We start from the raw sequence: 21721 nt of genomic DNA, 5'->3' as shown, positions 1-21721 counted from the left end.
GCATCAGGACATCAATAAGCTGCTCCCAAACATTATAAACCAGCATCAGGAAATTGAGTCTATCACAGTTCATGTGGGATTCAATGACAAGATGGATTTTAAAGAAATGATTGGGTTGACACCAACAAACACCCCATAATATCTGTCCCTCTGCCCTCTCCAAATGGTGGCACTGAACGGTTCAGCAGGCTTCTAGCCCTCAATAACTGTTTACCAGACTATTGCAGCTCTGTGGGTGTAACATCTATTGACAATGCTGATACCTTCTGGAAACAAAGCTCGTATTGTAAAGAGGATGGGATCCTCCCAAATAATTTGGGTTCCTGGATCCTTTCACAGCATTTCAAGGCTGCGTTGAGACAATGACTTATCATTGACCCAAGCACAGCTCACCATATCCTTACTATTGTGATGCAGAGTTGTCAAAATGCTTCAGCAAATGTACATTATACCAGGGGCATTGGAAGACACAATGTAAGTAACCTGATTTCTTAGCGAGGCATCAGAAAACCTCCCTGATCTTTGTGATTGAAGCTGTGTTTGAAATGCACTGCTCGACTGAGGGACCTTACAGATAATTGTTTGTGTGTGGTACAGAGATGAGGAAGTCATTCAAAAATCATGTTATTATTATTGCACAAAGAGTGAGTCCATGTAACTTATTATGTGGCTTGGTAAGCTATTTTTTACTCCTGAACTTATTTAGGCTCCTTCAAATGGGTTGAGTACTTATTGACTCAATTCCACTTTGACATTGTGGGGTATTTTGTGTAGATCAGTGACACAAATTCAAAATGTCCTCCATTTTAAATTCAGGCTGTAACACAACAACATGTGGGAAAAGTCAAGGGGTGTGAATACGTTCTGAAGGTCATAGGATAACTGTATTCATGTAGAAATGTTGTGTCTGAAGTGTGAAATCACTAGCATATGTTTTCAATTGAAACCCACGACTCCTTTGCAAAGTGTCTGGGAAAGGTCTCCAATGTGCCTGCATGGGGCTATACTCTACCGTAGCTATGGACAGAGGTTTGTCTGAATGAAGATTCTCTTCTAAAGCTGTGGTGACACCTGTATGATGTCACCGTGAAGCTAGAATGTAAATCCAGATTGACAGGTCCAATTGACGGGTCACACGGTCCTAGCAGCTTCTGACATGGCTGAGGCTATCTTTCTGTCTTCAGCTGGCCTAACAACGTGGTAGAAGACATAGTGACCGTCCCGTATGGCACAGAAGAGGACAGGAGAGGAGAGGACAGGAGAAGAGAGCAGAGGAGGTGAGAGGAGAGGAGAGGAAAGGAAAGGAGAGGAAGGAGAGGCTTCTCTTTATACCCTTTACTGCTCATCCCCTTCTCCTCTCCTCATTCCTGTCTCATTTCCTCATTCCCCTCTCCTCATTTCCCTCTCCTCATCCCCATCTCCTTTCCTCCTCCTCATCCTCCTGTTCTCTCCTCATTCCCCTCTCCTCATCCTCCTCTCTTCTCCTCATCCTCCTCCTCCTCCCCCTCTCCTAATCCTCCTCTCCTCTCCCCTCATCCTCCTCTCCTCACCGCATCCTCCTCTCTTCATCCTCTTCTCCTCCTCTCCTCTCGTCTGTCTGCCAAGTAGAAGCTTGGCTCAGGTCCAGGGGCTGATAACACCTCTACAGTGAAGGAGAGGACGATGAGAGCGGGGTGAGCGGAGAATCAGGGAGTGAGCCAACTCTATTCTTGTGTGATTGAGAGAGTGAGCGTGAATGGGAGAGTGAGCGTGTATGAGAGAGTGAGCGTGTATGGGAGAGTGAGCGTGTATGAGAGAGTGAGCGTGTATGAGAGAGTGAGCGTGTATTAGAGAGTGAGCGTGTATGAGAGAGTGAGCGTGATTGGGAGAGTGAGCGTGTATGAGAGAGTGAGCGTGATTTGAGAGAGTGAGCGTGTATGAGAGAGTGAGCGTGTATGGGAGAGTGAGCGTGTATGAGAGAGTGAGCGTGATTGAGAGAGTGAGCGTGTATGAGAGAGTGAGCGTGTATGAGAGAGTGAGCGTGATTGAGAGAGTGAGCGTGATTGAGAGAGTGAGCGTGAATGAGAGAGTGAGCGTGTATGAGAGAGTGAGCGTGATTGAGAGAGTGAGCGTGTATGAGAGAGTGAGCGTGATTTGAGAGAGTGAGCGTGTATGAGAGAGTGAGCGTGTATGAGAGAGTGAGCGTGTATGAGAGAGTGAGCGTGTATGAGAGAGTGAGCGTGATTGAGAGAGTGAGCGTGATTGAGAGAGTGAGCGTGAATGAGAGAGTGAGCGTGTATGAGAGAGTGAGCGTGTATGAGAGAGTGAGCGTGTATTAGAGAGTGAGCGTGTATTAGAGAGTGAGCGTGTATGAGAGAGTGAGCGTGATTGAGAGAGTGAGCGTGATTGAGAGAGTGAGCGTGATTGAGAGAGTGAGCGTGTATGAGAGAGTGAGCGTGTATGAGAGAGTAAGCGTGTATGAGAGAGTGAGCGTGTATGAGAGAGTGAGCGTGTATGAGAGAGTGAGCGTGTATGAGAGAGTGAGCGTGTATGAGAGAGTGAGCGTGTATTAGAGAGTGAGCGTGTATTAGAGAGTGAGCGTGTATTAGAGAGTGAGCGTGTATTAGAGAGTGAGCGTGTATGAGAGAGTGAGCGTGTATGAGAGAGTGAGCGTGATTGAGAGAGTGAGCGTGATTGAGAGAGTGAGCGTGATTGAGAGGGTGAGCGTGATTGGGAGAGTGAGCGTGATTGAGAGAGTGAGCGTGTATGAGAGAGTGAGCGTGTATGAGAGAGTGAGCGTGATTGAGAGAGTGAGCGTGATTGAGAGAGTGAGCGTTCATGAGAGAGCGAGCGTGATTGAGAGAGCGAGTGTGATTGAGAGAGCGAGCGTGTATGAGAGAGCGAGCGTGTATGAGAGAGCGAGCGTGTATGAGAGAGTGAGCGTGTATGAGAGAGTGAGCGTGTATGAGTGAGTGAGCGTGTATGAGAGAGTGAGCGTGTATTAGAGAGTGAGCGTGTATTAGAGAGTGAGCGTGTATTAGAGAGTGAGCGTGTATGAGAAAGTGAGCGTGTATGAGAGAGTGAGCGTGATTGAGAGAGTGAGCGTGATTGAGAGAGTGAGCGTGATTGAGAGAGTGAGCGTGATTGGGAGAGTGAGCGTGATTGAGAGAGTGATCGTGTATGAGAGAGTGAGCGTGTATGAGAGAGTGAGCGTGTATGAGAGAGTGAGCGTGATTGAGAGAGTGAGCGTGTATGAGAGAGTGAGCGTTCATGAGAGAGCGAGCGTGATTGAGAGAGCGAGGGTGATTGAGAGAGCGAGCGTGATTGAGAGAGCGAGCGTGATTGAGAGAGCGAGCGTGATTGAGAGAGCGAGCGTGATTGAGAGAGTGAGCGTGTATTAGAGAGTGAGCGTGATTGAGAGAGTGAGCGTGTATGAGAGAGTGAGCGTGTATTAGAGAGTGAGCGTGATTGAAAGAGTGAGCGTGTATTAGAGAGTGAGCGTGTATTAGAGAGTGAGCGTGTATTAGAGAGTGAGCGTGATTGAGAGAGTTAGCGTGTTTGAGAGAGTGAGCGTGGTTGAGAGAGTGAGCGTGTATTAGAGAGTGAGCGTGATTGAGAGAGTGAGCGTGTATTAGAGAGTGAGCGTGATTGAGAGAGTGAGCGTGTATTAGAGAGTGAGCGTGTATGAGAGAGTGAGCGTGTATTAGAGAGTGAGCGTGATTGAAAGTGAGCGTGTATTAGAGAGTGAGCGTGATTGAAAGTGAGCGTGTATTAGAGAGTGAGCGTGATTGAAAGTGAGCGTGTATTAGAGAGTGAGCGTGTATGAGAGAGTGAGCGTGTATGAGAGAGTGAGCGTGTATTAGAGAGTGAGCGTGATTGAGAGAGTGAGCGTGTATTAGAGAGTGAGCGTGTATGAGAGAGTGAGCGTGTATTAGAGAGTGAGCGTGATTGAAAGTGAGCGTATATTAGAGAGTGAGCGTGATTGAAAGTGAGCGTGTATTAGAGAGTGAGCGTGATTGAAAGTGAGGGTGTATTAGAGAGTGAGCGTGTATGAGAGAGTGAGCGTGTATTAGAGAGTGAGCGTGATTGAGAGAGTGAGCGTGTATTAGAGAGTGAGCGTGTATTAGAGAGTGAGCGTGTTTGTGAGAGTTTATTAGAGAGTGAGCGTGTATTAGAGAGTGAGCGTGGTTGAGAGAGTGAGCGTGTATTAGAGAGTGAGCGTGTATGAGAGAGTGAGCGTGTATTAGAGAGTGAGCGTGATTGAAAGTGAGCGTGTATTAGAGAGTGAGCGTGATTGAAAGTGAGCGTGTATTAGAGAGTGAGCGTGATTGAAAGTGAGCGTGTATTAGAGAGTGAGCGTGTATGAGAGAGTGAGCGTGTATTAGAGAGTGAGCGTGTATTAGAGAGTGAGCGTGATTGAGAGAGTGAGCGTGTATTAGAGAGTGAGCGTGTATTAGAGAGTGAGCGTGATTGTGAGCGTGTATTAGAGAGTGAGCGTGTATTAGAGAGTGAGCGTGTATTAGAGAGTGAGCGTGTATTAGAGAGTGAGCGTGTATTAGAGAGTGAGCGTGTATTAGAGAGTGAGCGTGTATTAGACAGTGAGCGTGTATTAGAGAGTGAGCGTGTATTAGAGAGTGAGCGTGTATTAGAGAGTGGGCGTGTATTAGAGAGTGGGCGTGTATTAGAGAGTGGGCGTGTATTACAGAGTGGGCGGCATCTTTTTGAAAATGTAATATCACAATGTCCTGGAAATGATCTGAGCAGCAGTCTGTCATCAAGCATCGTAGCAGGGGGTGTTTCTGCATCGTAGCAGGGGGTGTGTCTGCATCGTAGCAGGGGGTGTGTCTGCATCGTAGCAGGGGGTGTGTCTGCATCGTAGCAGGGGGTGTGTCTGCATCGTAGCAGGGGGTGTGTCTGCATCGTAGCAGGGAGTGTGTCTGCATCGTAGCAGGGGGTGTGTCTGCATCGTAGCAGGGGGTGTGTCTGCATCGTAGCAGGGAGTGTGTCTGCATCGTAGCAGGGGGTGTGTCTGCATCGTAGCAGGGAGTGTGTCTGCATCGTAGCAGGGGGTGTGTCTGCATCGTAGCAGGGGGTGTGTCTGCATCGTAGCAGGGGGTGTGTCTGCATCGTAGCAGGGGGTGTGTCTGCATCGTAGCAGGGGGGGTGTCTGCATCGTAGCAGGGGGTGTGTCTGCATCGTAGCAGGGAGTGTGTCTGCATCGTAGCAGGGGGTGTGTCTGCATCGTAGCAGGGGGTGTGTCTGCATCGTAGCAGGGGGTGTGTCTGCATCGTAGCAGGGGGTGTGTCTGCATCGTAACAGGGTGTGTGTCTGCATCGTAGCAGGGGGTGTGTCTGCATCGTAGCAGGGGGTGTGTCTGCATCGTAGCAGGGGGTGTGTCTTTCACCACTATACAGTGTTTGAACACCAATCACATCTATAGGCTTCATCCTACATGGCTACATGCTACATGGCTTCATGCTACGTGGCTTCATGCTACGTGGCTTCATGCTACATGGCTTCATGCTACGTGGCTTCATGCTACATGGCTACATGCTACATGGCTTCATGCTACATGGCTTCATGCTACGTGGCTTCATGCTACGTGGCTTCATGCTACATGGCTTCATGCTACGTGGCTTCATGCTACATGGCTACATGCTACATGGCTACATGCTACATGGCTTCATGCTACATGGCTTCATGCTACATGGCTTCATGCTACGTGGCTTCATGCTACATGGCTTCATGCTACATGGCTTCATGCTACATGCCTACATGCTACGTGGCTTCATGCTACATGGCTTCATGCTACATGGCTTCATGCTACGTGGCTTCATGCTACATGGCTTCATGCTACGTGACTTCATGCTACATGGCTACATGCTACATGGCTTCATGCTACATGGCTTCATGCTACATGGCTTCATGCTACGTGGCTTCATGCTACATGGCTTCATGCTACATGGCTTCATGCTACATGGCTTCATGCTACATGGCTACATGCTACATGACAGTCACAAACTATAGGTATATCAGACAGTCACAGTCACATACTGTAGGTATGTTGCTGTCTGATATACCTACAGTATGTCCATCCATCCTCTACTCAGTGAACAGCCATCCATCCTCTACTCAGTGTACTGCCATCCATCCTCTACTCAGTGTACAGCCATCCATCCTCTACTCAGTGTACAGCCATCCATCCTCTACTCAGTGTACAGCCATCCATCCTCTACTCAGTGTACAGCCATCCATCCTCTACTCAGTGCACTGAAACCACAATACCATATCATACAATACAAAACCCCTCTGGAATGGAAAAGTGAAAGGGATTGTTTCCTCTTTGTGTCACAGATGGTGGCAGATCCTTTGTAATGCTAATATAATATCATACTGCGACTGTGTGGCTTCAGAACTGGAACGATGTGTGGCGACAAAACTACAGTTCCTCAACATCTGCAGTCCGGCTCTGTGTACTAACCAACCAGTCAGCCAGACAGTCAGCCTGTCAGCCAGCCAGCTGGTCAGTTAGCCAACTAGTCAGCCTGTCAGCCAGCCAGCTGGTCAGTTAGCCCTTCAGCCAGTCAGTCAGTCAACCATTCAGCCATTCAGCCAGTCAGTCAGCCAGTAATTATTTAACCATTCAGAGTGAAAGCGAGCTTCTTCTGGAAGCGCTGAAAGGGTTTCTGGGTAGTCAGACTGCGGCGAGTCGTAATGCTCCGCTTGGCCTCCTGTGATTTGTCTGACCTTGACTTCCTTGGATTCTGCACAGCTCCAGGCTGTGTGTGTGTGTGTGTGTGTTTGTGTGTGTGTGTGTGTGTGTGTGTGTGTGTGTGTGTGTGTGTGTGTGTGTGTGTGTGTGTGTGTGTGTGTGTGTGTGTGTGTGTGTGTGTGTGTGTGTGTGTGTGTGTGTGTGTCTGTGTGTGCCTACATGTGTGTGTGTGTGTGTCTCTCTACTGTGGTTAAAGAACTCCCTGTCAGTGAGGTGGCCACATAGCCAGTGTGGTTGATTATGGTGAAACACCCAGAGAGATTAAACAGAAGATAGTATGTTATGACTGATAGATGGATGTATAGAAGGACCAGGCTGTTATGAACACTGATTTAAAGCAGCAGGCGATCCAACCCTAATTCCTATTCCAAGCCAAACTGTGGTTGATGTTACATTGTCTATTTACTAGGTTTGGGCGATATACCGTTTATACCATATAGCGGGATATTTCAAAATACTGACGGTATTATTTTCAAGACTGCTTTTAAATATTAGGTGATGAGGAGTGTGTGCTATGCCACTGCTTATATATATATATTAGTATACTATAACTATAATAAATATAACTAAGTTATATTAGTATACTGTAACTATAATAAATATAACTAAGTTATATTAGTATACTGTAACTATAATAAATATAACTAAGTTATATTAGTATACTGTAACTATAATAAATATAACTAAGTTATATTAGTATACTGTAACAAAAATAAATATAACTATAAGTTATATTAGTATACTGTAACTGTCACGTTCTGACCTTAGTTCCTTTTTTATGTCTTTATTTTAGTTGGTCAGGGCGTGAGTTGGGGTGGGCATTCTATGTTGTTTTTCTATGTTTTGTTAGGCAGGTGTCAGTCGTTGTCTCTGATTGGGAGCCATATTTAGGTAGCCTGTTTTCTATTGTGTTTTGTGGGTGATTGTTTCCTGTGTTAGTACCATACGGGACTGTTTCGGTTTTCATTTATTATCTTGTTCTTTTGTATTTTGTATTCATTCTCAATTAAATTATATTATGGATACGTACCACGCTGCATTTTGGTCCTCCTCTCCTTCCACCAACGAAAGCCGTTACAGAATCACCCACCAACCAAGGACCAAGCAGCATGGTAAACAGGAGCAGAGGATTCTGGACTCATGGACATGAGAGGAGATACTAGACGGCTAAGGGACCCTGGGCACAGGCTGGGGAATATCGCCGCCCCAAGGAAGAACTGGAGGCAGCGAAAGTTGAGCGGCGGCGATATGAGGAGGTAGCACGGCAGCGCGACAGGTACGAGAGGCAGCCCCCAAAACTTTTTTTGGGGTGGGCACACGGGGAGTGTGGCAGAGTCAGGTTGGAGACCTGAGCTCACTCCTCGTGCTCATCGTAAGCAGCGCGTTACTGGTCAGGCACCGTGTTATGCGTATAACGCACGGTGTCGCCAGTACGCGCTCATAGCCCGGTGCGCTATCGGCCAGCCCCCCGCAAGTTTCATGCGAGTGTGGGCATCCAGCCAAAGCGTATTGTGCCGGCTCAGCGTGTCTGGTCTCCGGTACGCCGTTTCGGCCCAGAGTATCCTGCGCCGGCTCTGCGTGCTGTGTCTCCGGGGCGCTGGGAGGGTGCAGTGCGTCCTATGCCTGCGCTCCGCTCGTGCCGGGCGAACGTGTGCATTGAGCCTAAGGGAGAGGGGCGAGTGGTATGCATCAGATCTCCAGTGCTGCCCCACAGCCCGGTTCAACCTGTGCCTGCACTCTGGAGGGTCCGGGCTAGAGTAGTATTCCAGCCTGGAGAAGTGGTGCCAAGGCTGCGCACCAGAGCTCCAGTGCTCCTCCACAGCCCGGTCCTTCCGGTGCCTCCAAGCACCAGGCCTACTGTAGGTCTCCCCAGCCTAGTGTGTCCTGTGGCAGCGCCACGCACCAGGCTGTCTCTCCGTCTCCTCCCTCCAGGTCCAAGCCAGAGCCGCCCGCCAGTCCGGAGCTGCCAGAGCCGCCCGCCAGTCCGGAGCCGCCCACCAGTCCGGAGGCGCCCCTCAGTCCAGAGGCGCCCCTCAGTCCAGAGGCGCCCCTCAGTCCAGAGGCGCCCCTCAGTCCAGAGGCGCCCCTCAGTCCACAGGCGCCCCTCAGTCCAGAGGCGCCCCTCAGTCCAGAGGCGCCCCTCAGTCCAGAGGCGCCCCTCAGTCCAGAGGCGCCCCTCAGTCCAGTGCTGCCCTCTACTAGGGTCTCCAATCCGGGGTCGGTGGCGAGGGTCGCCACTCCTAAGGTGCCACATAAGTGGGCCGAGACTATGGTGGAGTGGGGTCCTCGTCCCGCACCAGAGCCGCCACCGCGGTAAATGCCCACCCAGACCCTCCCCTATAGGTTCAGGTTTTGCGGCCGGAGTTTAGTGTTTTGTTTCACCTTTCGTTTGTCGTTTTTGTTGTTTGTCAAGTGTTTTCGTATTTTATTTTAAAAAATATGACCACTTACCACGCTGCACCTTGGTCCTCCTCTCCTTCTCCAGACGACAATCTTTACAGTAACTATAATAAATATAACTAAGTTATATTAGTATGCTGTAACTATAATAAATATAACTAAGTTATATTAGTATACTGTTACTATAATAAATATACCTATACGTTGAGTATAACTAGGAGATCCAGATGTGTAGAATAAATTATATCCAGCTCAGGACTCCAGCTAGTTTGATAACTTTCTAGCTGGCAAAGTGGCAAAGTTTGGACACACCTACTCATTCAAGGGTTTTTCATTTATTTATTTATTATTTTCTACCTTGTAGAATAATAGTGAAGACATCAAAACTATGAAATAACACATATGGAATCATATAGTAACCAAAAATGTGTTAAACAAATCAAAATATATTTTAGATTTTAGATTCTTCAAAGTAGGCACCCTTTGCCTTGATGACAGCTTAGCACACTCTTGGCATTCTCTCAACCAGCTTCACCTGGAATGCTTTTCTAACAGTCTTGAAGGAGTTCCCACATATGCTGAGCACTTGTTGCCTGCTTTTCCTTCACTCTGCGGTCCAACTCATCCCAAACCATCTCAATTGGGTTGAGGTTGGGTGATTGTGGAGGCCAGGTCATCTGATGCAGCACTCCATCACTCTCCTTCTTGGTCAAATAGCCCAACCCGCCATAAAAAAGCCAGACTATGGTTTGCAACTGCACATGGGGACAAAGATCATACTTTTTGGAGAAGTGTTCACTGGTCTGATGAAACAAAAATAGAACTGTTTGGCCATAATGACCATTGTTATGTTTGGAGGAAAAAGGGGGATGCTTGCAAGCTGAAGAACACCATCCCAACCGTGAAGCACGGGGGTGGCAGCATCATGTTGTGGGGGTGCTTTGCTGTAGGAGGGACTGGTGCACTTCACAAAATAGATGGCATCATGAGGAAAGAAAACGATGTGGATATATTGAAGCAACATCTCAAGACATCAGTCAGGAAGTTAAAGCTTGGGTCTTCCAAATGGACAGTGACTCCAAGCATACTTCCAAAGTTGTGGCAAAATGGCTTAAGGACAACAAAGTCAAGGTATTGGAGTGGCCATCACAAAGCCCTGACCTCAATCCCATAGAAAATGTGTGGGCAGAACTGAATAAGCATGTGCGAGCAAGGAGTCCTGCAAACCTGACTCAGTTACACCAGCTCTGTCAGGAGGAATGGGCCCAAATTCACCCAACTTATTGTGGGAAGCTTGTGGAAGGCTACCCGAAATGTTGACCCAGGTTAAACAATTTAAAGGCAATGCTACCAAATAAAAATTGAGTGTATGTAAACTTCTGACCCACTGGGAATGTGATGAAAGAAATAAAAGCTGAAATAAATCATTCTCTCTACTATTATTCTGACATTTCACATTATTAAAATATAGTGGTGATCCTAACTGACCAAAGACAGGGAATTTTGACTAGTATTAAATGTCAGGAATTGTGAAAAACTGAGTTTAAATGTATTTGGCTAAGGTGTATGTAAAATTCCGACTTCAATTGTATGTGACTACCTGGACCTACCATTTGGATTTGAGGTATTTGAAACCAAACCATATGATTTGAATGAAAAGTACTTTATAAACATGAAAAGATGAATGTAAGAGGCGCTCATAATTTCAAATAGGCTACATGTCATATTAAACAGCATATAAACTCTCTAAATAGGTCAGGAGCCAGACAGGGAGCCTAGAAGGAACTAAAATTAATTATTTAGGCTATATGTTTTCAATCAATAAAGCCCTTTTTACATCAGCAGATGTCACAAAGTGCTAGCAGCACGACCAGGTGGACTGGGGACCGCAAGGAGTCATCAGGTCCTCTGGGAGGGGAAGGAGTCATCAGGTCCTAGGGCTCAGGTCCTCTGGGACCGCAAGGAGTCATCAGGTCCTCTGGGAGGGGAAGGAGTCATCAGGTCCTCTGGGAGGGGAAGGAGTCATCAGGCCCTAGGGCTCAGGTCCTCTGGGAGGGGAAGAGTCATCAGGCCCTAGGGCTCAGGTCCTCTGGGAGGGGAAGAGTCATCAGGCATGGTCCTAGGGCTCAGGTCCTCTGGGAGGAGAAGAGTCATCAGGCATGGCCCTAGGGCTCAGGGCCTCTGGGAGGGGAAGAGTCATCAGGCCCTAGGACTCAGGTCCTCTGGGACCGCAAGGAGTCATCAGGTCCTCTGGGAGGGGAAGGAGTCATCAGGTCTTCTGGGAGGGGAAGGAGTCATCAGGCCCTAGGGCTCAGGTCCTCTGGGAGGAGAAGAGTCATCAGGCCCTAGGGCTCAGGTCCTCTGGGAGGGGAAGAGTCATCAGGCATGGTCCTAGGGCTCAGGTCCTCTGGGAGGAGAAGAGTCATCAGGCATGGCCCTAGGGCTCAGGGCCTCTGGGAGGGGAAGAGTCATCAGGCCCTAGGACTCAGGTCCTCTGGGAGGGGAAGGAGTCATCAGGCCCTATGGCTCAGGTCCTCTGGGAGGGGAAGAGTCATCAGGCATGGTCCTAGGGCTCAGGTCCTCTGGGAGGGGAAGAGTCATCAGGCATGGCCCTAGGGCTCAGGGCCTCTGGGAGGGGAAGAGTCATCAGGCCCTAGGGCTCAGGTCCTCTGGGAGGGGAAGGAGTCTTCAGGTCCTAGGGCTCAGGTCCTCTGGGAGGGGAAGAGTCATCAGGCATGGTCCTAGGGCTCAGGTCCTCTGGGAGGGGAAGAGTCATCAGGCATGGTCCTAGGGCTCAGGTTCTCTGGGAGGGGAAGGAGTCATCAGGCCCTAGGACTCAGGTCCTCTGGGAGGGGAAGGAGTCATCAGGTCCTAGGGCTCAGGTCCTCTGGGAGGGGAAGAAGTCATCAGGCATGGTCCTAGGGCTCAGGTCCTCTGGGAGGGGAAGGAGTCATCAGGCATGGTCCTAGGGCTCAGGTCCTCTGGGAGGGGAAGAGTCATCAGGCATGGTCCTAGGGCTCAGGTCCTCTGGGAGGGGAAGGAGAGAGGGAGAGAGAGAGAGAGAGAAATAGAGGGAGCATACTTAAATTCACACAGGACACCAGATAAGACTAGACCCCCGGCACATAGACTATTGCAGCATAGGTACTGGAGGCTGAGACGGGGACGGCGGGGACACTGTGACCCTGTCCGACGATACCCCCGGACAGGACCAACCAGGCAGGATATAACCCCAACCACTTTACCAAAGCTCAGCCCCCACATCACTGGAGGGATATCAACAGACCACCAACTTACTACCCTGAGACTAGGCTGAGTATAGCCCACGAAGATCTCCTCCACCGCACAATCCAAGGGTGCGCAAAACTGGACGTCAGTGACTCAACCCACTCAAGTGACGCACCCCTCCTAGGGACGGCATGAAAGAGCACCAGTAAGCCAGTGACTCAGCCCCTGTAATAGGGTCAGAGGCAGAGAATCTCAGTGGAGAGAGGGGAACCGGCCAGGCAGAGACAGCAAGGGCGGTTCGTTGCTCCAGCGCCTTGCCGTTCAACTTCATACCCCTGGACCAGACTACACTCAATCATAGAGATGAGTCTTCAATAAAGACTTAAAGGTCGAGACCGAGTCTGCGTCTCTCACTTGAATGGGCAGACCATTCCATAATAATGGAGCTCTATGGGAGAAAGCCCTGCCTCCAGCTGTTTGCTTAGAAATGCTAGGGACAATAAGGAGGCCTGCGTCTTGTGACCGTAGCGTACGTGTAGGTATGTACGGCAGGACCAAATCGGAACGATAGGTAGGAGCAAGCCCATGTAATGCTTTGTAGGTTAGCAGTAAAACCTTGAAATCATCCCTTGCCTATGATCACATTTTGGGGTTCTAGTCAAGATTCTAGCAGCCGTATTTAGCACTAACTGAAGTTTATTTGCCTAAAAGTTGGAAGCACAGAATCATCATTGTAATGTCATTGTATGCTGTAGTGTTAAGATGTTCCTTTCCCTGGAACTAAGGATCCTAGCCCTGAACCATGAAAAACGGCCCCAGACCATTATTCCTCATCCACCAAACTTTACACCTGGTTCTATGCATTCGGGCAGGTAGCGTTCTTCGGACTGCCATCACTTCAGAGAACGCGTTTCCACTGCTCCAGGGTCCAATGGCAGTGAGCTTTACACCACTCCAGCCGACGCTTGGCATTGTGCATGGTGATCTGATGCTTGTGTGTGGCTGCTCGGCCATGGAAACCCATTTCATGAAGCTCCCGACGAACAGTCCTTGTGCTGATGTTGCTTACAGAGGCAGTTTGTAACTCGGTAGTGAGTGTTGCAACTGAGAACAGACAATTTTTACACGCTGCGCGCTTCAGCACTCGGCGGTCCCGTCCTGTGAGCTTGTGTGGCCTACCACTTCGCGGCTGAGCCGTTGTTGCTCCTAGACGTTTCCACTTCACAATAACAGCACTTACATTTGACAAACTGACGTGTTGGAAAGGTGGCATCCTATGACGGTGCCTCATCGAAAATCACTGAGATCTTCAGGAAGGCCATTCTACTGCCAATGTCTGTCTATAGAGATGAATGACTGTGTGTTTTTACACCTGTCAGCCACGGGTGTGGCTAAAATAGCCGAATCCACTCATTTGAAGGAGTGTCCACATACTTTTGGTGATGTAGTGTAGATAGAGTAGTATCTTGCTACACTGACACACACCACACACACACACACTACACACACACACACACACACACACACACACACACACGCACAACCAATAAAGTACACAAAGAGTAGCACAGAGAGAGAGAGAGAGAGAGATCACCATGGAAACGGAAAGCCACTATTCTATTTTTAGCCTCATTTAGTTTCTCTCGTGGTTGTTAACCTATAGGAACCTTATGGTAATTAGCTGTTCCCTCCTCCTCCTATAGGAACCTTACGGGAGACAGAACACATGGGTTTATGGTAATTAGCTGTTCCCTCCTCCTCCTATAGGAACCTTACAGGAGACAGAACACATTGGTTTATGGTAATTAGCTGTTCCCTCCTCCTCCTATAGGAACCTTACAGGAGACAGAATACATGGTTTATGGTAATTAGCTGTTCCCTCCTCCTCCTATAGGAACCTTACAGGAGACAGAACACATTGGTTTATGGTAATTAGCTGTTCCCTCCTCCTCCTATAGGAACCTTACAGGAGACAGAACACATGGTTTATGGTAATTAGCTGTTCCCTCCTCCTCCTATAGGAACCTTACAGGAGACAGAACACATTGGTTTATGGTAATTAGCTGTTCCCTCCTCCTCCTATAGGAACCTTACAGGAGACAGAACACATGGTTTATGGTAATTAGCTGTTGCCTCAACCTGCTCCCTCCCTCCCACTCATGCTTCCCTCCCTTGACTCAATGACCTCTCATATCACCCTGACTCAATGTCCTCTCATCTCCTCCAGACTCAATGTCCACTCATCTCTTCCTGACTCAATGTCCTCTCATATCATCTCTTCTCCTCCAGACTCAATGTCCTCTCATCTCATCTCTTCCTGACTCAATGTCCTCTCATCTCATCTCTTCTCCTCCTGACTCAATGTCCACTCATCTCCTCCAGACTCAATGTCCTCTCATATCACCCTGACTCAATGTCCTCTCATATCATCTCTTCTCCTCCTGACTCAATGTCCTCTCATCTCTTCCTGACTCAATGTCCTCTCATATCATCTCATCTCCTCCTGACTCAATGTCCACTCATCTCTTCCTGACTCAATGTCCTCTCATATCATCTCATCTCCTCCAGACTCAATGTCCTCTCATCTCTTCCTGACTCAATGTCCTCTCATATCATCTCATCTCCTCCAGACTCAATGTCCTCTCATCTCTTCCTGACTCAATGTCCTCTCATATCATCTCATCTCCTCCAGACTCAATGTCCACTCATCTCATCTCCTCCAGACTCAATGTCCTCTCATCTCTTCCTGACTCAATGTCCTCTCATATCATCTCATCTCCTCCAGACTCAATGTCCTCTCATCTCTTCCTGACTCAATGTCCTCTCATATCATCTCATCTCCTCCTGACTCAATGTCCACTCATCTCTTCCTGACTCAATGTCCTCTCATATCATCTCTTCCAGACTCAATGTCCTCTCATATCACCCTGACTCAATGTCCTCTCATCTCCTCCAGACTCAATGTCATCTCATCTCTTCCTGACTCAATGTCCTCTCATCTCATCTCTTCCTGACTCAATGTCCACTCATCTCTTCCTGACTCAATGTCCTCTCATATCATCTCTTCTCCTCCAGACTCAATCTCATCTCTTCCTGACTCAATGTCCTCTCATCTCATCTCTTCCTGACTCAATGACCTCTCATCTCATCTCCTCCTGACTCAATGTCCTCTCATCTCTTCTCCTCCAGACTCAATCTCATCTCTTCCTGACTCAATGTCCTCTCATATCACCCTGACTCAATGTCCTCTCATCTCCTCCAGACTCAATGTCATCTCATCTCTTCCTGACTCAATGTCCTCTCATCTCATCTCTTCCTGACTCAATGTCCACTCATCTCTTCCTGACTCAATGTCCTCTCATATCATCTCTTCTCCTCCAGACTCAATCTCATCTCTTCCTGACTCAATGTCCTCTCATCTCATCTCTTCCTGACTCAATGACCTCTCATCTCATCTCCTCCTGACTCAATGTCCTCTCATCTCTTCTCCTCCAGACTCAATCTCATCTCTTCCTGACTCAATGTCCTCTCATCTCATCTCCTCCAGACTCAATGTCCTCTCATCTCATCTCTTCCTGACTCAATGTCCTCTCATCTCCTCCAGACTCAATGTCATCTCATCTCTTCCTGACTCAATGTCCTCTCATCTCATCTCTTCCTGACTCAATGTCCACTCATCTCTTCCTGACTCAATGTCCTCTCATATCATCTCTTCTCCTCCTGACTCAATGTCCACTCATCTCTTCCTGACTCAATGTCCTCTCATATCATCTCTTCTCCTCCAGACTCAATCTCATCTCTTCCTGACTCAATGTCCTCTCATCTCATCTCTTCCTGACTCAATGTCCACTCATCTCTTCCTGACTCAATGTCCTCTCATATCATCTCTTCTCCTCCTGACTCAATGTCCACTCATCTCTTCCTGACTCAATGTCCTCTCATATCATCTCTTCTCCTCCAGACTCAATCTCATCTCTTCCTGACTCAATGTCCTCTCATCTCATCTCTTCCTGACTCAATGTCCTCTCATCTCATCTCTTCCTGACTCAATGACCTCTCATCTCATCTCCTCCTGACTCAATGTCCTCTCATCTCATCTCTTCCTGACTCAATGTCCTCTCATCTCATCTCTTCCTGACTCAATGTCCTCTCATCTCATCTCTTCCTGACTCAATGTCCTCTCATCTCATCTCCTCCTGACTCAATGTCCTCTCATCTCATCTCCTCCTGACTCAATGTCCTCTCATCTCATTCCCTCTTGTCTCATTGTCCACTAATCTCATCTCTTCCTGACTCAATATCCCCTCATCTCATCTCCTGCTGTCTCATTGTCCACTAATCTCATCTCTTCCTGACTCAATGTCCTCTCATCTCATCTCCTGCTGAATCATTGTCCACTCATCTCCTCCTGACTCAATGTCCTCTCATCTCATCTCCTCCTGAGTCAATGTCCTTTCATTTCATTCCCTCCTAACTCAATGGCCCATTAAGCATGTCTAGAGATGTCCCTTATTGGGACGGTGGTCACCATCTTCTGTTACGTGGGATGTTGGCCACATGAATGCTCTTTCCCATGAAACCTGTATTGAACGTTAATATCTTAAATTCTCAAAACATGCTAACCACGTTTTGGCTAAGACCTATTTGACATTAAGGGGGTGGTGTCTTGGAAACGTTCCTATCTTATTTAATGACCTAATGCGTTCTTTAAAATAGTGGGAACATTTGTTGTCAGCTGGGTGATGATTGCAGATGTAACAGTGATGGTTGAGTCAACCAGGCTGGCATGATGATGCCTGAGAGCTGATGTTGTCTCCCTGTTGATTCTGTTCTGTCTGAATCTATCTGAACACATGTTGTCTCCTTGTTGATTCTGTTCTGTCTGAATCTATCTGAACACATGTTGTCTCATTGTTGATTCTGTTCTGTCTGAATCTATCTGAACATTGATGTTGTCTCCCTGTTGATTCTGTTCTGTCTGAATCTATCTGAACACATGTTGTCTCATTGTTGATTCTGTTCTGTCTGAATCTATCTGAACATTGATGTTGTCTCCCTGTTGATTCTGTTCTGTCTGAATGTGTCCTTCTGGTTACTGATTCTGAGCCTGTTGTTTCTGTTCTGTCCCCCAGGAGTGTCAGCAGAGAGGAGACCTGAGGCTGTGTGGCAGGGCCATCCATGTTACCGTCCTCCCTTTATCTCTACCATCCTATCCTCCTCCCCTCTTCCTCCTCTTCCTCCGGCCTGCTGCAGAGAGTGGCCCAGATCCCAGTCTTTCCTCACAGCTCCCTCTCTCCCCTCTCCGCCCCTGCAGTCGTGCATTTCTGAGTCCCTGCCCTTGCCCCTGCCTCCCCCTGCCCCTGCCTGACTCCTGCCTCCCACCTGCCCTGCCTCCCCCCTGCCCCTGCCAGAACCCTGTCTGAACCCTGCTCTTGCCTCCCCCAGCCCTGCCTCACACCTGCCTGGACCCTGCTCTTGTCTGCCCCTGCCTGCCCCCTTCCCCTGCCTCACCACTCACCCCCTCTCTCACCATGATGGAGTTGGGAGGTGTATCCTATCTGACAGAGGAGTGTCTTCTACAGGCCACGCCCACCTGCCTTGGGTGTTTCATTGAGACCCGGGACCCCACCCCTATCCATGACCCCACCCCTATCCATGACCCCGCCCCTATCCATGACCCCGGCCCCACGACTCCTGACCTTGACCGCGAGGCGGGGCTGGTAAGCCACCAGGACTTGGAGGCCACTTCCTGCCCTATCTCTGACATCAGCAGCATCAATATCCCATGTCTGAGTCAGGCTGGGGAGGTCACGGAGGTCCTCGAGGAGCCGCTCCTGTCAGACCAGCTTCTCAGCTTCTCCATGACCAAAAACTGCCACGCCACCGCCCTCGTTACCGCTAACGACAAGACAGGAGACAACGGAGAGAAGACAGAGGCAGAGGATCCCACGACCAAGAATCTGTATGAGGGCCTCCTATTGGACAAAGTGAATGTGGAGGAAATGCTGCTATTGGACAAGGTCAACGGGGGGGAAGTGTTGCTATTGGACAAGGTCCCCGGGGGGGAAGTGTTGCTATTGGACAAAGTGAATGTGGAGGAAATGCTGCTATTGGACAAGGTCAACGGGGGGGAAGTGTTGCTATTGGACAAGGTCCCCGGGGAGGAAGTGTTGCTATTGGACAAGGTGAACAGAGAGGAGGTCCTCTTATTGGACAAAGTGAAAGGGGAGGAGGTGCTGCTATCAGACAAGGTCAGCGGTGAGGAGGTCCTTCTGGCCAATGCGGGTCAGGACTGGGGTTACTTCGAGTCGTTTATCAGTGAGTCCAAGATGGAGCTGCTGGACCTGTGTTCTAAGACCGACCTGTCAGTCAACCTGTTCTCCGAGGACGACGTTGACAACCTGTTTGACGACGACGACGAGGAGTCGGCTCTGAGCAGCGACGTGTGCTCTCTAAAGATTCGCTACGAGTCCTTCCAGGACAACATGAGAGAGAAGACCAACGTCCTGCAGGACGACACACAGTTCAACTTCTTCCCCTCTGTCCTAGTCAACTGTGCCAAGAGGGAGGACGGAGGAGGAGGAGGAGGAGGAGGAGGAGGAGGAGGACGGGGGAGGAGGACAGGGGAGGAGGGTAAAGCTGAGGAGCTGAGCCTTGTGGTGGGGGAGGAGGGTGGAGGTGTTAGTCCCCTAGTGGGGTCTCAGGGGTCCCAGGGTTCACCCCTCTCCTCCGCCTCCTCTGTCAACTACCTGCTGGAGTTCAGAAACTCAGTCGAGGAGGACGCGGAGTACAGCGACGACGACTCCTGCACCTCCTCGGACACCCTGCAGGAGGCGCAGCAGGAGGCGCAGCCGGGCCAGAGGAGGGGAGGAGGAGGAGGAAGTGCGCCCAGCGGTTCCAGGAGACTCCTCAGCCCCTCCAACCCTCTGAACTACGGCCTGCGCTCCAAACGGAAGGTCCGCTACAGTGACGACTACCTATATGACGTCGACTCCATCGACAGCCACGAGAAGACAGAGAGAATCGCCACGGAGAAGAGAGAGAAGGTTCCGGCGGGACAGAGGGAGGAGGATGTGGACTGGTGCCCCAAGAAGAGATGGAAATCCTCCCGGAAGGAGCCTCCAGTCATCATCAAGTACATCATCATCAACCGCTTCAAAGGACAGAGACACATGTCTGTGAATCTGGGCAGGCTGGACCCTGCCGGGGACGCTGCCGTGAGCCTGGACGCCGCCGCGGAGAGCCACTACTCCTCTCTGTCTCCACTGAAAGACTTCTGGCAGGAGAGGAGGAGGGAGCGGGAGGAGCAGCTGCGGCTGGCGTCCAGAGATGAACAGCATCTGAACAGGCGCCGTCACCCCCACCGCCCCTTTAGTTCCATGCACCCCAAACGGAAACACAAGATAGCCAACAGGTTGTGTGTCCAGAGGATCCCCCAGACAGGGGAGGGATCAGCAGCAACACAGGACTCGGCTTCTACCTCCTCTGTCTCTGATCAGGCTGTTACTACAGAGGAGGGGGGAGGGGGAAGAGCACCGTTAGAACTTCAGAACATCACACACACCGGAACAGCCAAGAGGAGCCGCACTCAGGAGAGGGAGGAGAGGGACGGGGGGAGGATGGGAGGAGGGAAAACAGGGAGGATAAGGAAATTCAAGAGCCAAGCCAGGCTGAGCAGTAACAAGACAATGAAAGAGGGAGGAGCAGGTGGAAGAGCGGAGGGGGGGAGCGTGATGAATGGAGCGGCGGATGCGTGTACTGTTGCTGATGCTGGGGCGTTAACCAACCAGGAGCCTGCTGGCAGCGTGGCAGACATCAGCTCTAACACACCCAGCCCCCCTTTCTCCTCCCTGGATCCCACCAACCACCAGACATTCCCCTTCACCTCCTCCTCCTCCTGCGCCTCTGTCCTCATCTCTTCTGACTCCATCACCTCCTCCTCCTGCGCCTCTGTCCTCATCTCTTCTGACTCCGTCACCTCCTCCTCCTGCGCCTCTGTCCTCATCTCTTCTGACTCCGTCACCTCCTCCTCCTGCGCCTCTGTCCTCATCTCTTCTGACTGCATCACCTCCTCCTGCATCTCCTCCTCTTGCTCCTCTGACCAAGCTGTACCGTCTGGGGAGAGGGAGGAAGGGGTGTCACTGACCCCAGGGGGGTACCTGCAGACCCTACTAGATGCCTCAGACTCCTCCAGAGGGGCAGGTATCACCTACTACCCCCAGCAGCCCCCCAGCCAGAACTATCCCCTGGGTCTCTCTCTAGAGGAGAAACAGCCTCCCAGCCAGAACTATCCCCTGGGTCTCTCTCTAGAGGAGAAACAGCCCCCCAGGCAGAACTATCCCCTGGGTCTCTCTCTAGAGGAGAAACAGCCTCCCAGGCAGAACTATCCCCTGGGTCTCTCTCTAGAGGAGAAACAGCCCCCCAGGCAGAACTATCCCCTGGGTCTCTCTCTAGAGGAGAAACAGCCTCCCAGCCAGAACTATCCCCTGGGTCTCTCTCTAGAGGAGAAACAGCCCCCCAGGCAGAACTATCCCCTGGGTCTCTCTCTAGAGGAGAAACAGCCCCCCAGGCAGAACTATCCCCTGGGTCTCTCTCTAGAGGAGAAACAGCCTCCCAGCCATAACTATCCCCTGGGTCTCTCTCTAGAGGAGAAACAGCCTCCCAGCCAGAACTATCCCCTGGGTCTCTCTCTAGAGGAGAAACAGCCCCCCAGGCAGAACTATCCCCTGGGTCTCTCTCTAGAGGAGAAACAGCCCCCCAGGCAGAACTATCCCCTGGGTCTCTCTCTAGAGGAGAAACAGCCTCCCAGCCAGAACTATCCCCTGGGTCTCTCTCTAGAGGAGAAACAGCCTCCCAGCCAGAACTATCCCCTGGGTCTCTCTCTAGAGGAGAAACAGCCTCCCAGGCAGAACTATCCCCTGGGTCTCTCTCTAGAGGAGAAACAGCCCCCCAGGCAGAACTATCCCCTGGGTCTCTCTCTAGAGGAGAAACAGCCTCCCAGCCAGAACTATCCCCTGGGTCTCTCTCTAGAGGAGAAACAGCCCCCCAGGCAGAACTATCCCCTGGGTCTCTCTCTAGAGGAGAAACAGCCTCCCAGCCAGAACTATCCCCTGGGTCTCTCTCTAGAGGAGAAACAGCCTCCCAGCCAGAACTATCCCCTGGGTCTCTCTCTAGAGGAGAAACAGCCCCCCAGGCAGAACTATCCCCTGGGTCTCTCTCTAGAGGAGAAACAGCCTCCCAGGCAGAACTATCCCCTGGGTCTCTCTCTAGAGGAGAAACAGCCTCCCAGGCAGAACTATCCCCTGGGTCTCTCTCTAGAGGAGAAACAGCCCCCCAGGCAGA

The 21721-nt window shown here is 50.1% G+C and overlaps 1 protein-coding gene across 1 annotated transcript in view; it reads left to right on the top strand.

Moving 5' to 3' along the window:
• Window positions 1–21721, top strand: part of LOC139581817 (neurite extension and migration factor-like) — a 128019-nt gene that overhangs the window by 93568 nt on the left and 12730 nt on the right. The window contains 1 exon segment of the mRNA XM_071412004.1: window positions 17512–20677. Coding sequence (XP_071268105.1) covers window positions 17911–20677 — 2767 coding nt within the window. The 5' untranslated portion in view covers window positions 17512–17910.

This window comes from Salvelinus alpinus, chromosome 7, assembly GCF_045679555.1.
Source record: "Salvelinus alpinus chromosome 7, SLU_Salpinus.1, whole genome shotgun sequence".
Taxonomy (NCBI): domain Eukaryota; kingdom Metazoa; phylum Chordata; class Actinopteri; order Salmoniformes; family Salmonidae; genus Salvelinus; species Salvelinus alpinus.
The sequence above is the reverse complement of the archived record's forward strand: the minus strand, read 5'-3'. Positions and strand labels throughout refer to the sequence as shown.